This window comes from Leptinotarsa decemlineata, unplaced genomic scaffold, assembly GCF_025532065.1.
Source record: "Leptinotarsa decemlineata unplaced genomic scaffold, Ldec_3_MD MMD2_P_RNA_scaffold_2, whole genome shotgun sequence".
NCBI lineage: Eukaryota > Metazoa > Arthropoda > Insecta > Coleoptera > Chrysomelidae > Leptinotarsa > Leptinotarsa decemlineata.
Window position 1 is genome coordinate 1,375,722 of NW_027412529.1, and position 16,219 is coordinate 1,391,940.

At 36.4% G+C, this 16,219-nt stretch overlaps 1 protein-coding gene across 4 annotated transcripts in view; it reads left to right on the top strand.

Moving 5' to 3' along the window:
* Nucleotides 1-16,219, top strand: part of step (cytohesin steppke) — a 97,508-nt gene that overhangs the window by 2,173 nt on the left and 79,116 nt on the right. For all 4 annotated transcript variants that reach the window (XM_074181077.1, XM_074181088.1, XM_074181085.1 and 1 more), the window contains exon 2: nucleotides 305-378. In XM_074181077.1, coding sequence (XP_074037178.1) covers nucleotides 305-378 — 74 coding nt within the window. The remainder of the gene's footprint in view (nucleotides 1-304; nucleotides 379-16,219) is intronic.

Consider the following 16,219-nt stretch of genomic DNA (forward strand, 5'->3'; position numbering starts at 1 on the left):
GGCAAGAGAGGCTAACCGGGTTGGCCCTAATGGCAATTCACAGAGATGCCATCATCCCAAATGATGATGTTATAACAGAATTTGCCCATAAAAAGCCTAGAAGACTTGATTTTGTATTGTGGATTGACTGAACTGGAAATTTGAGGTTTCTGGTTCGATTAATTCCAGTTACTAAGATTTTCCCATATATTTGAAGCCTGAAACATAGAACAGTGGAGTGTTTTTCCCCTAATATGGAACAAATTTCTATTGCTTTATCATGAAAATTGTGAAAATGCCTTATAACAAATGATTCTTCTTTCAGATTTGACTCCCGAACAACAAAGAATTTTAATAGAAATAAGAAGACGAAAAACAGAACTACTACTAGAAATACAGGTAAGTTGACTCTTCCAAAACATCGTTGCCTGTATTGGATAAAAACTGTTCCCCAGGCTATTGCCACAGTTGACGGCTATTGATTGAGATTTTGTATAAAGAGCCCGGCTAAACATATAGATGCTTTTGATTTTTGAATAAAGAACAAAAATATAACTCGAAAGAAACCTGGAGAGATACATACCTTGAATCATATATGCCAGACATTTATGCAAGATTCCTCACAGAGGTTATTCTTACAAATATTTCTCATTCAACCAGCAGTAGGACCATGCCAAAATCAATGAACTGATGAGAGGTATTACCTCTCATTAATGTAGTGTAGTAATATAACTTTCTAAATTTTTAACTGATTATAGTAACTTATTTTAAAATGTGATGGCATTATTATGTGCAAACTTTTCATACATTTTTTTGAGATTCTCAGTAGGTTGTATTATTTGGTATGGTACAATATATACGAAGTCAATTCAAATGGCATAAAAGCTAAATAGTAACCGAACGTCGGCAGATTCTTTGTATGTCATGAGCGGCGTGGTATAATATAATAATATGATGTAATTTTATTTCTCATTAACCCACACAGATTTTTTTATTAGTAGTAAAGAGTAATGCCATTAGTCTATAATTCAGCTGTTCGGATTGACTTGGTATAGACTGTACCGAACGTCGGCAGTTCATTTGTATGGCATGAGCCGCGTGGTACAAAATAATTATGTGATGTAATTATCCTACACGGATTTTTTCATTATTAGTAAGGAGTAATGCCATTAGTCTTTTATTTAGCTGTTCAGATTGACTTCGTTTAGACCAGGGGTCTCCAAACTTTGAAGCCTTCGGGCCATAATGATTTTTTCAGTTTGTTCCAAGGGTCAATTTCTGCCCTTAACTATATTTCTAGACTAGGATAGACGCAAAGTGCGCTTTTTTTTGCATTTCAATTATTATTGTGTGTTGTGACACTTAACGACATCTAGTGGCGAGTAGTAGTACTATGTACTATCTTTTCAGCTACCCACTAGGTGGCATTAGGCGTAATTAAATATTTGGAATTATCGCGTTGGTTCGAGAAAGTTCTGGTTCTAGCTAGTGTATTCCGATCACCTCGAGATGGCAGTAATAATTGCACATAAAAAGGCTAGCGGCGCAACTGCGAGTTAGTCGGCGAAGGAAGCGAAACTGTCTATTGTGAAATAAAGTAACACCCGTCAATAAAAGTATTTTGATTTGACGTATTGTTTTTATGTGTGATTTGTTAGTATGGAAAAGAAGCGAAAAATCGACAGTGAATGCAGAACGTTCCAAGAAAAATGGAACTTTCAGTATTTTGTGATTGAGTCCACTAATAAGGCGCTATGTTTAATTTGTAATGAAACCATAGCTGTTCTCAAAGACTATAACATTAAACGACACTATGAATCGAAACATCTTCAAAGTTACTCCAAGTATACAGGAAGTTTTCGGAAGGAAAAATTTGAAGTTTTGAAACGCGGCTCAAATCGCAGCAAACTTTGTTTACCAAAGCGAATACTGAACAAGAGTCTGCAACTCGCGCTAGCTTTCGTGTGGCTCTTGAAATCGGAAAACGTTGAAATCTAAAAAATGTTTCACACATTTTGAAACATGTGAAATATTCAGCCACACTACAGAGACCGAATTTCCCGTCAATTTTGCAATCGAAACTTTGAGTGCTTTGAAGATAAATTTTGATACTCGTTTTTCAGATTTTTATGTCATTGCGAATGAAATTAAGCTTTTTCAAAATCCTATTGATTCTGACATTGAAACCCTGGCTCTGGAAGTCCAAATGGAAATTATTCATTTACGGTGAAGTGATATGCTTAAGAATAAATATCGAAATTCATCTTTGTTGTAATTTTATAAGAGTCTTCCACTGGAACAATTTGATAATTTGCATAAATTTGCTCGTGGGTTGTTCTCTGTTTTTGATACTACTTACTTGTGTGAGAAAACGTTTTCCAAGATGAAGTACACAAGGAATGTTTACAGATCTCAATTAACCGATGAGCATCTTAAATCTCTTTTGATAATTGGTACAAGTAAAATTGATCCACAACTACAAAGTATTGTCGGTGGAAAATCATAATTACATAAATCTCATTAGTGTTTTTGTTTTACTGTGATTAATTTCAATTATTTGTTAGTTATTAATATGCTTAAACTTAGATACTTGAGTTAAGTTTTCTTTGTCATCATTTCTGTCGTTAAATTTTACCTTGCAAGTAAATAAAACCGAGTAATTATCATTCTGTGTTTTCTTCTTCAACTTATCACAGCAATAGTAACAACAATTAGGTAATCATTGGCTGTCGCGGGCCGAATTGATGACACTGGCGGGCCGGATTTGGCCCGCGGGCCGTAGTTTGGAGACCCCTGGTTTAGACTATTATTTTATTTTATATACTTTATTGTCCAAAAAAAATCTTGTTAACAAAGTTAGTGAATAAATATAAAAGAATACATTAATGGCCTATGAATATAAAAATATAGATAAAATATAATGTATACTAAAGTATAAAAACACTGAATAAAAAACCACAAACAATGGTTGAAACATACTTACACATAAAACATGCTAAGTTGAAAATGATTGGTATAGAACTCAGTCAAACTGTAATAGGGTCTACTACTCAAGGTTTCTTTAATAATTTTTCTATAGTGATTGGTATCAATACACAAATTAAACACACTATCTCCAGAATAAAAAGAGCTACAACCGTCAAAATTTTTTTTCTCTATAAACAGTTGCTTGCATGAGTCACGAGGTTTAGCTTTGCACAAGTATCGTATAGCTCTCTTCTGTAATACACATACAGACTCCAGCAAATTAAGGTTACACTCACCCCTAAAAGGTATACCGTACCTTAAGTGAGACTCTATACACAAAGTCCAAATCCTGGCCTTGTCAAACAGAACTATTCATTACTTCTCACTACTTTGGTCCTTTCTATCCAGTCATCAAATTGCCTGAAAATTTTCGAGTGGACAGTTTTTATATTGAAAATAAGTTATACTTAGTCAATTACCTTCCTAAAAGGTAATTGAAATGTATAATAATAATAATAAATCGAGTTGTTCAACGAAAAGTATGCACCTTGCTTTTCTCCTTTTTTTGTAACTTAACGCAAAAATGCTCGGACAGGTCAATTTTGCTTTTGAGGGGGACACATTTTAGATGTATTTTTCTACCTGTGCCTTCAACCCCCTAGCGAGAGTGGGTAACAACCCTAAAATTTTAAATGGAAAATGGGGTCGAGTGATATATCATTTGAAAGGGCACAAAAATTCTCTTTCCAATGATACCTAATTTGTTGTATTTACTTGAATAGTTATAAAAAAAGCAAGAACATTTACTCGATATTTTTGGTGTTGATGAAAATGCGGAAAAAAACGGCATTTTTATCACTACTACATTCCTCAATTTCTCTCGTGCGTTTTTTGGTTCAAATAACAACAGCAGATAAGTGTACAAAAAGAATTTAGGCAAACGTTCATTGATTCAGTTCGGTTGCTTTCGAAATTATTTCAACTTTACTGTAAAAATGGTTTATTCCATTCCTGAACGAGTTGAAATTGTTAAACTTTATTATCAACATAATAGTTGTGCTAGACTTACTGCTCGCCTCTTTAATAACAGTCATCCCGGGAAAATGTGAATGATTCGTACGTTGCCAAGTTAGTCCAAAAGTTTGTCGATACCGGATTTGTCTGTAATGTGAAACACCAGCCACGGAAACCGATCAGAAATGAAGCAGTGGAAGTCGCTGTTTTTGGACATGTTGAAGTGGATCAAACTCAAAGTACCCGTCAGCTTGCTGCAGTCTCAGGTGTCTCCCGTTCGTCCATAATACGGATATTAAAAGCCTATAAATTTCATCCGTACAAAATTAAATTAGTACAGGAACTCAATGAAGATGATCCTGATAGAAGGCTGCAATTTTGTGAATAACTGAGCCAACTACTAATTGATGATCCGCACCTATCATTCAACACGTGCTTTTCCGATGAGAGTACATTTTTTTTGAATGAAGCTGTGAATAGGCATAATTGCCGTTACTGGGATGACAGTAACCCACACTTATTCCGAGAGGTCCATACCCAGTACCCTCAAAAAATCAATGTCTGGTGTGACATATTAGGTAGTCATATCGTAGGGCCACTTTTTATTCCTGGAAATTCAACTAGTGAGGTCTACCTGAACATGCTTGAAGATACAATTGATCATCTCATAACAGAAATAATTGAAAATGACCAAAATCATAATGATGATCGGCTTCATTTCCAGCAAGATGGAGTACCTCCTCACATGTTGCTTCAGTAAGAGAGTTTTTAGATGAACGGTTTCCTGGACGGTGGATTGGAAGGAGAGGCCCCATCGAATGGCTTGCCAGGTCACCTGATTTATCGCCTTTAGACTTTTTCCTTTGGGGACACTTGAAAAATGAATGTTTTGCTACGCAGCCCGAGTCCATAGAAGATCTTCGCCAACGAATTACAGCAGAGTGCAAAAGTATAACACCTGATATGCTACAGAATGTTAGGAATAGATTTGAACAAAATCTGTATTATTGTATGGAAGCAAATGGGTCACATTTTCAGCACTTGCTGAAGTAGGATTCTACTAAGTCAATTACACATTTCAAAGTACTGGGTTGTAGTTGTTTTTCTTCATAATACCTACATGTTTGAGTGAGATACAACAAATTAGGTATCATTGGAAAGATAATTTTGTGCCCTTTCAAATGATATATCACTCGACCCCACTTTCCATTTAAAATTTTAGGGTTGTTACTCACCCTCGTTAGGGGGTTGAAGGCACAGGTAGAAAAATACATCTAAAATGTGTCCCCTTCAGAAGCAAAATTGACCTGTCCGAGCATTTTTGCTCGGACAGGTCAAAAAAAGGAGACAAGCAAGGTGCATACTTTTCGTTGGACCACTCTGTATGTTTGTTGCCCAACAAAAAAACCAATTATATGAGAAGAATATACATTTGAAGAAATACATATGTCATAAGATTCCCAATTTTTTTTTAATTAATTCCTTTCGCATATAACAAAAATCAATTGTTATTAATAGTATATCCTGGTATTAAACTATTGTTACAACTTCATATCATGGATGCACTCAACGGACTGATTAATATATATCTCACAATATGTCCCTAATAGTATCGGCATCTCATTGAAGTATTTTGATAGCTCTGTTGTGGATGAGAGAAATATGTTTTCTATCATGTTTTTTTTGCGAGATAAATTCCGTTGTTCACAGTTCTTATCTGTGTCCTTTGGTTTTCCACTGGCAACAGCCAACATCAATGTACATTTCTAGATTAGCGTTCAGTAAGCTTCCGCTAGTTCTTGATATGATCTGTTTATTGTTCGCAGTTTTGTTGAATCCTGTGTGTGATTTTTGAAGCGGGCTGATTCACCAAAATTCTTTATTGTGATATTTTCTCTAAAAATTTAAACTATACGTTAGCTCCATAATTAGCACTACCTATTCAATTAATGATGATCAATTCTCGTTCAATGAAGATGTAATAAAATTATCCTGATCTTGCACTGTAATATTGCAAATCTCACTTGAGAAAAAAATCACTCGCCCAGCGCCAGGATGAAAAATTATCTTTTTAGTGATCAACAAATTTTATTTTGTACCAAGAGGCTGTCAGTTTTGTTCACCGGCATCAAAGTACCTCAGAATTAGGTTTAAAAGGAACAACGAAAGGGCGAACCAAAAGACCAAAAACTTTCGTCGCCAAACCTTGTTGAAAATGATTATTCCTCAGAAGGTAAACTAGTACCATCTGGTGGGAAATAACAAATGGTACTTTCATATGGTACTATTCTATAGTACAAATCTTACTTGGAATGTTGATTTGAACACTAATGTTCATTAGAAAACCATATTCACGTATAAAGTCACTTTTGTGAACTTCGAAAAAAAATACACTGAACTTCCACTTGTGAACTTCCAGTAGAAATAGTTCCACTTCAACACCCTTATATTTAATTAATATTTCAAACAGCAACTTACTAACGCACTACATTTAACGGACTGTACTGTATCGAGGAAAAAACATTAATGAATGATTGATCATTCCTATTTTCCTATCGTTACCATTAATACCTTACATAGCTCACAAATACTTAAACTATCAAAAGAAACAATGTCTCATCGAATTCCATCCGCAGCCATCATTTGCCTCCATCGTTGCCGTCGACAATGATGCCAGTTCATACGTTCATGAGTTTCGTGTTTGGCGACACTGATATTTGACACATGACATTAGGAAGTGGAAGACACGCAATTACTGCCATTATAATGGAGAATGTTCCTCAATTTGGGTAATTGCAGCAAATGTAAGTTTGAACAAAATTAAGTTGAGTTTAATTAATGAGTTTTTCAAGTTTACTTCGAAAAGTATTCAAATTGATGTTTCAAATGTTGGGTTTTAATTTTTAAAGGGATTTGTTTCTAATTCACATATTGGGAACAGTGCCTATATCAACTTGAAATAATTTATACGTACCTAGACATTCTACTTTAAAGAAGGAAAACTATCTTTATAAATCAACAATTGAGGCAAAATATAAATTATAGTTCAATACCACCTCCACAAGCCACATGAACAACAGTAGTTTTGTTATTTATTTATATAGAGGAAGATAGGTTAGGTGCACAAAATGTCATATGTCACAGAATGTCTCGGAACATAAGTAAATCGAACAGCACGCCTCTGAAATATGCCATCTTTGTTTGTCTCATCCAGGTAACAGATTCATTGTCCTTTATTAGCTATAACCGATGTTGCCAAATGATGAAATAGAAACGAATCCCTTTAAATGTTGACTGCATTATTTCATTCCTCTTTTTTAAGTATTCAAATAATTTTTTAAAGAAAAAGGTTGAAATGATAAGTTTAAAATACGTTGTTTTAGAGCTCTTTTATGAAAACTACTTGATTTTCGTCAGGAGGAACATTCCCCATTGAAAAACATTTCAATTTTATCGAGTCTACTTGAGGTTGATATTATTCATCCTATGATAATCGAAGTGTGTGAAATGTCAATTTCTTTGTGTTGTTACCTCCAGTAAAATACAGTAGAACCAATTGTTTTTAGTTGTCATTAGATGAAAGTCTCTTGCACTATTAGGTGAGCTGAAAAGTTCGTAAGCTAATGCATAGATGGCAGTAGATGAACAAGAGTTTTGGGGTGGAAGTGGCTCATCAGTGTTTTTTCATGGGTATGGTTCGAGAATCGGGCAAGCGGTGGCGTTATCGCTGTTTGAACGCTAACGAGTCGAGTGCGCTTGGAATGATATGAGAACAACAATAATTGTGTATACAGGGTGTTGTTTCAACACACCCTGTATACCCAATTATTATTGCTTGCACAAATTTCGACTTCTGAGGGTGGGTTGTCGTTCGTAGGGGTGCGATAGCTGATTAACGAAAAAAATCAAATTACAAACATATAATCAAATGCTATACAGGGTGTGCAGTGTTAAAGAAAAACCGTGGTTGCCAACGGCAAAGAAAAATATCTGGCGGCTGCTTGTCGAAAAATCATAAGGTATACAGGGTGTGCAGCGTTAAAGAAATAAAATATGGTTGCCAGCGTTAAAGAAAAAATATGGCTGCCATGGAGGCATACAGGGTGTGCAGCGTTGAAGAAAAGACATGACTGCTAACGTGAAAGAAAAAACAGCGGCTGCTTGTCCAAAAATCTAAAGGTATACAGGGTGTTGTTTCAAAACAAATCAATCAAATGCTATACAGGGTGTGTGTAGCGTTAAAGAAAAAAACATGGCTACTACTATTAAATCCATATGATTTTTAGTTAACCCCAAACTTTAAAAGACACGTGTACAAATTTCACAGCTGTCAGACTATTAGTTTGTGGGATAGAACATTTTCAGTGAAGCAACTTTTGTGAGTTTGAAGAAAATGGATAAAATGGAATTTCATATCGGAATCAAAACGATCGTCATCTGAGTGGATTGCACGTAGTGAACAGACTCCAAAACGTGCAAAATTGTGGTACCAGTATTCATGGTACGTGTGGTATATACATTGACTTTCTTGAAAAGGGATAAACCATCAACAGCGACTATTATATTACCTTATTGGAACGTTTTGAGGATGAAAACTCGGAAAAACAGCCCCATTTGTACAAAAAGAGAGTGCTGTGTTATCAAGACATTGTACCGTCTCACAAATCAACGAAAACGTTGGCAAAATTGCATGAAATGGGCTATGGATTGCTTCCGCATTCACCGTATTCTCCAGATCTGGCCCCCGGCGACTTTTTCCTGTTTTCAGACCTCAAGAGAATGCTCGTTGGAACAAGAACTCGGGTACAACAACTCGAGCACCGCGATCATTACCACATCGCCTTTGATATTGGCTACCGCAGTAGTAGACGAAAATTGATCAGTTTTCTTCTCCTGAGGATGCTAACTTTGTTGGCGAAACGCGCGTCGAGTGCAAAAATATCAGTTTGGTGTTAGGGCAATTGATCTCGAAAAAAGTTATTCAACTCTCACACCAAAGGTTCCAATCTCATCGTTATTTAGTTCGATGTTCTTCAAAAGCGTGTTTTTTAGTTCTTCAAACTATATTTATTTTTACACTAAAATGCCTGATTTATATGCGAAGAAAAATGCAAAGAGGGCGTTTGTTCTCGTAATTGCTCCCATTCTAGAAGCGTCTTTCAATAAAGTTCACGTAACACTCGAGTATTGGACTAATGAACCGCAATTACCTCGCTCAAAATATAAAATGGGCAAGTCATATGATAGATAGTTAGAATCTCCTTTTTATTCGCGGATGGATACGCTCAATTGAATAGCTTACGTAACGCACTCCATCATCTCGATTGATTTTTTAGCGATAATGAGCTATCTATCAAATGAAGGCATTATGATGTATCCGCGAATTAGATACTATGTTGTAATACACCTTCGGTACACAATAAACAAAACGTTTGTGCGGTGGTAAAGTTACGCAATTCGTGTTTGAAAAAGAGTTTTCCTATACGGAGTCCTTTGCTAAGATCAAATGTATTAGGGTTGAATAATTTTGATTTGTAGTGAAAAATTATTAATTTATTGAAATATTAAATAGCTGATCAATGTGAAACGGAAACGTTTCCTTCTCGTTCTGTCTTCACGAAATGAATTCAAATATATGGAGCATTTCAAACAAATTGTATTCAAAAAACTAATAGTGAGATTTTCACTAAACAGTTTTACAAAAGGGCAACATGTGTTTCGCCATACAATGGCTTCTTCGAGCGTGTCTTGAGTTTTTGTGAAACTGTTTCTTTACTGTTTCTTTACTCAGTAAAGACACTCCCGAAGAAGCCATTGTATGGCGGGCACCCGAGAAGCCATTGTATGGCGGGCACCCGAAGAAGCCGTTGTATGGCGGGCACTCGAAGAAGCCATTGTATGGCGGACGCCCGAAGAAGCCATTGTATGGTAGGCGCCTGAAGAAGCCATTGTATGGCGGGCGCCCAAAGAAGCCATTGTATGGCGAAACACGTGTTGATTTTTTGTAAAACTGTTTCTTTACTCAGTAAAGGCACGCCCGACGAAGCCATTGTATGGCGGGCGCCCGAAGAAGCCATTGTATGGTGAAACACGTGTTGCTTTTTTGTAAAACTGTTTCTCTACTGTTTCTTTACTCAGTAAAGGCACGCCCGACGAAGCCATTGTATGGCGGGCGCCCGAAGAAGCCATTGTATGGCGAAACACGTGTTGCTTTTTTTGTAAAACTGTTTATTCGTGAAGACACGCCCGAAGAAGCCATTGTATGGCGAAACACGTGTTGCTTTTTTGTAAAACTGTTTCTCTACTGTTTCTTTACTCAGTAAAGGAACGTTCGACGAAGCCATTGTATGGTGAAACACGTGATGCTTTTTTGTAAAATTGTTTCTTTACTCAGTAGAGACACGCCCGAAGAAGCCATTTTATGGCGAAACACGTGTTGGTTTTTTTTTTGTAAAACTGTTTCTTTACTCAGTATAGTCATGCCCGAAGAAACCATTATATGGTGAAACACGTGTTGCTTTTTTGTAATACTGTTTCTTTACTCAGTAAAGGCACGTTCGACGAAGCCATTGTATGGCGGGCGCCCAAAGAAGCCATTGTATGGTGAAACACGTGTTGCTTTTTTTGTAAAACTGTTTCTTTATTCGTAAAGACACGCCCGAAGAAGCCATTGTATGGCGAAACACGTGTTGCTTTTTTGTAAAACCGTTTCTTTACTCAGTATAGTCATGCCCGAAGAAACCATTATATGGTGAAACACGTGTTGCTTTTTTGTAATACTGTTTCTTTACTCAGTAAAGGCACGTTCGACGAAGCCATTGAATGGCGGGCGCCCAAAGAAGCCATTGTATGGTGAAACACGTGTTGCTTTTTTGTAAAACTGTTTCTCTACTGTTTCTTTACTCAGTAAAGGCACGCCCGACGAATCCATTGTATGGCGGGCGCCCGAAGAAGCCATTGTATGGCGAAACACGTGTTGCTTTTTTGTAAAACTGTTTCTTTATTCATAAAGACACGCCCGAAGAAGCCATTGTATGGCGAAACACGTGTTGCTTTTTTTGTAAAACTGTTTCTCCACTGTTTCTTTACTCAGTAAAGGCACGTTCGACGAAGCCATTGTATGGCGGGCGCCCAAAGAAGCCATTGTATGGTGAAACACGTGTTGCTTTTTTGTAAAACTGTTTCTTTACTCAGTAGAGACACGCCCGAAGGAGCCATTATATGGCGAAACACATGTTGCTTTTTTGTAAAACTGTTTCTTTATTCGTAAAGACACGCCCGAAGAAGCCATTGTATGGCGAAACACGTGTTGCTGTTTTGTAAAACTGTTTCTTTACTCAGTATAGTCATGCCCGAAGAAACCATTATATGGTGAAACACGTGTTGCTTTTTTGCAATAATGTTTATTTACTCAGTAAAGGCACGTTCGACGAAGCCATTGTATGGCGGGCGCCCAAAGAAGCCATTGTATGGTGAAACACGTGTTGCTTTTTTGTAAAACTGTTTCTTTACTCAGTAGAGACACGCCCGAAGAAGCCATTGTATGGCGAAACACGTGTTGTTTTTTTTGTAAAACTGTTTCTTTACTCAGTATAGTCATGCCCGAAGAAACCATTATATGGTGAAACACGTGTTGCTTTTTTGTAAAACTGTTTCTCTACTGTTTCTTTACTCAGTAAAGGCACGCCCGACGAAGCCATTGTATGACGGGCGTCCGAAGAACGCGAAATACGCGTTCAGTGAAAATCTCACAAAGTGTTTTTTAAATATGTCAGTTATGGATTTGACAGATGTCAAATTAGTTCATTAGTTCATTTGCTCATTCTTGGCAACCAGCAGTGAAATCCGTCGAGTCTCATTCGAAGGCTATAGCATTTAATTTGGATGCATCGAACGACAATGCGAAATGTCCTATATCGATACGTACAGCTTGACAGTTTGCCAAGCAGGAAGTGGATTATATTTTAGTTGTTTTCTTGTTGTAGCGATATTGCTGAAGTATCCGTGATGTGGTTTTATAACGCTTACAACTTGTGAAATCATTGTGCGATTCATAGGATTGAAAATGAATCACGATGTGAGTTCTGCCAATCAGAATTGAACCGATTTTTGTCGATTCAACTTTTAGGTTCGTGATGCATTGGTAGGTAAAGTTTAGTCATTGAAATTGAAGGGTTACAACTGAAGGGGTTTGTGATAAATTGGAAGGTGGAGTTCTGCCAATTAAAATAGAACATATTGATAGAGTTCTGCAATCAAATCTGAAGATGTTGGTAAATAATAGAGTTGTGCCAATTGAAATTCAAGGATTCGTAGAGTTTCATTGGTTATTACTGGGGACGTTCTTATTGGTTAGAGTTCTGCCAATTAAAATTGAAAGGATTTTCGTCAATTCAACTTTTAGGTTCGTGATGCATAGGTAGGTAGAGTTCAGTCATTGTAATTGAAGGGTTCCATAAAGTTAATCCACTTATCACTGAAGGGGTGCTAAATTGAGTTAGAGTTCTGCTAATTAAAATTGAAGAGATTGATGGAGTTCTACGAATCAAATCTGAAGGGGTTGGTAGGGTTTTGCCAATTGAATTTGAAGAGATTGATAGAGTTCTATTCATCAGATCTTGAGGGGTTGGCAAATAGAGTTCTGCCAATTGAAATTGAAGGGTTTGTAGAGTTGGTAGAGTTCTGCCAATTAAAATCGAAGAGATTGATAGAGTAGGTAGTAGGATTCTGCCAACTAAAGTTGAAGATATTATTGAAACTCTCCCATTAAAAAAAGGGGTTGGTAAATAGAGTTCTGTCAAATGAAATTGAAGAGGTTCTTATATTTTGGCCAATTAAAACTGAAGGAATTATTAGAATTCTGCCAATTAAAAAAAGGGGGTTGGTAAATGGAGTTCTGTCAAATGAAATTGAAGAGGTTCATACAGTTTTGGCAATTAAAACTGAAGGCATTATGGAATTCTGCCAATCAAAAAAATGGGGTTGATAAATAGAGTTCAGTCAAATGAAATTGAAGAGGTTCTTATATTTTGGCCAATTAAAACTGAAGGAATTATTAGAATTCTGCCAATTAAAAAAGGGGGTTGGTAAATAGAGTTCTGTCAAATGAAATCGAAGAGGTTCATATAGTTTTGGCAATTAAAACTGAAGGCATTATGGAATTCTGCCCAATCAAAAAAATGGGGTTGATAAATAGAGTTCAGTCAAATGAAATTGAAGAGGTTCTTATATTTTGGCCTATTAAAATTGAAGGAATTATTAGAATTCTGCCAATTAAAAAAAGGGGGTTGGTAAATAGAGTTCTGTCAAATGAAATTGAAGAGGTTCTTATATTTTGGCCAATTAAAACTGAAGGAATTATTAGAATTCTGCCAATTAAAAAAAGGGGGTTGGTAAATAGAGTTCTGTCAAATGAAATTGAAGAGGTTCTTATATTTTCGCCAATTAAAACTGAAGGAATTATTAGAATTCTGCCAATAAAAAAAAGGGGGTTGGTAAATAGAGTTCTGTCAAATGAAATTGAAGAGGTTCTTATATTTTCGCCAATCAAAACTGAAAAAATTATTAGAATTCTGCCAATTAAAAAAGGGGGTTGGTAAATAGTGTTCTGTCAAATGAAATTGAAGAGGTTCGTATAGTTTCGGCAATTAAAACTGAAGGGGTTAGTGCCGCATTAGTAGATAGACTTCTGTCAATTTAAATTGAAGTAATTCATTGAGTTAAACTAATTAAATATGCGGGTGCATTACGCATTGGTGGGTAGGCGGAAAATTGGTAGATAGGTAGAGTTTGACAATTGAAATTGAAGTCATTAATAAAAATTCTGCCAATAAAACCAAAAGGAAATCATGATGCCTTAGTAAAGAGTTTCGGTAATTGAAAGATTTCCCAAATCTTTCATGAAGTTCTTGCACTACGTTTTCTTCTGGCATTTCCAGAAAACAGAAGAACGAAAGAGGAACTTCAAATCAGTTTAAACAAAAAGCCATCAATACTTTACAACAAATTGATTGGAGTAATCATGCAAAAAAAAACAATTACATTACAAATTTCTAGAATCGAATTCTGCAGTGTGTTAATCACTCCCGCTTTTGCGAGCGCGGAAAAATCACGTTCGTTAGGAAAATAACTAATCGTGCGGTAGCCATTTCTGGCAAAAAGAAAAAAATTGAAATATTTTCATGGCGCGGGGTCAAACGTTCACATTCACTCGAGAGTCCGCGGTCATAAATCGCACGTTTTATTATGCATCGGCTAGTAGTTGGGACTTCGCAGTCGCAACAGTAGCCGACGCTGATAACAATCGACATTCGTCCGCATTTGCCGCCCGGCATCGTCCAGCCTTGCCAGATTGTTTTCGGAATTCTGAAGACAATCTGATGAATCATTTTTAAATTCGTGTGGATCCAAGAACGTCCAACTTTGCTTAGTCGAATTGAACTTTCTTTTGCAATTGGGTTTTCACAGAGACTGGTTACGAAATGACATTTCAAAGTATTAATCTTGGTGTTTGACTACATATTACAATTACATTAAGTGGGCTGAAAAGTTCGTAAGTTAATACACAGATGGCGCTGCTAGTATTAAATCCATATGGTTTTTAGTTAATCCTAACCTTCAAAGGATATGTGTACAAATTTCACAGCTGCCGGATTACTAGTTTGTGGGATAAACCATTTTGAGCGAAGCAACTTCTGTTGCTTTGTCACGGGCTTTTTCCTGGCTCAGAAGGAGTCTTTATATACTGTGTAAGAGTTTTATCAGTTCAATTAATGCAACCTTTTCTTTAGAGAGAGAGAGAGAGAACGTCTATATCACTTAACAAAACTCACTTTCTAATATAGTAATACCTAGCCCTGTACGTATTAGGGGTTGAAAAAAGTCTAATTTATTTATATAGTTAAACAAGTTAGTTTGAAAATAATTACAAATAATTTGGCTGGTGACGAAATTGGGTGTCAAAAGGAAAAGGCGATAATCAAAGAAATATTGGTGGTACTCATCCGATTCGTTAGCTTTTCTCCCTTTTTGGCTGCAACCTGGAAAGTTGAAACTGCACTCCCTTAACTTCCAGTAAGTAGTGGAACTGTCAGGCTTTCGAATTTCAGAAGTTTCTTTATCACGTTATCCAACGGCATAAAACGAAAAAGGCCTTTGATGAAGGGTGGCCTTAGAGTCTGATTTCAGCTTTGTATCCCCTTTAAAAGAGGTAATAACAACTAAGCTCATAACACTAGTTGTTAAAAAAATGGAACACGGCAATTCAGTCCCCAATCGTGGGTAATAGTAATGAAAAATAATCCAGAACTCGTATTTTCACATTCACTGAATAAACACACTGTGCTCCTGCCTGAAATCTTTTACTACTGATTCACATTTTAAAATGTTGGAAAGGGTCTAAGGTCCCGTTTACGAATCAAAATATTTAATATCATTGTTGAACTTCTTTGTCCCACTCATGAGAATATTTCACCTAATTTGGCAGCTAATTGTCGGTGATTGATGCGAAGCGATATTTAAAGTTGACGAGACATCGACAAACGAACCTAGTTGCGAACTTTGCAGAACAATGACCTTGATATAATTTATCGAATATGCGAAACAGACAGACAACCACTCTAAGAGAAATTATACTGTAACTCCTTGTCAGATGTAAAAAGCAAGTGATGCGTTGGTAGGTAGAGTTCAGTCATTGAAATTAAAGGGTCCATAAAGATAACCCATTTACCACTGAAGAGGTTTGTGCTAAATTGAGGTAGAGTTCTGCCAATTGAAATTCAAGAGATCGATGGAGTTATACTAATCAGATCTGAAGTGGTTGGCAAATAGAGTTGTGCCAATTGAAATTGAAGAGATGGATAGAGTTCTACGAATCACATCTGAAGGGGTTGGCAAATAGAGTTCTGCCAATTAAAATTTTGAAATTAAAGGAATGGATAGAGTTCTGAAAATCAAATCTGAAGGGGTTCGTGACACATTTGTAGATAGAGGTCCGTTATTTGAAGTTCAAGGGATTCACATAGTTGTACCATTTAAAATTTTAGGGGTTCGTTGCAAATCGATAGTAGGATTCTGTCAACTAAAATTGAAGATATTTTTGGAATTCTCCTATTAAAAAAAAGGGGTTTGTAAATAGAGTTCTGTCAAATGAAATTGAAGAGGTTCGTAGAGTTCTACTGCTCAATACCGAGGACGTTCCTATCGTATTGCTAGAGTTCCGCCAATTAAAACAGAAGGGATTACCTACTAAAATTCCGCC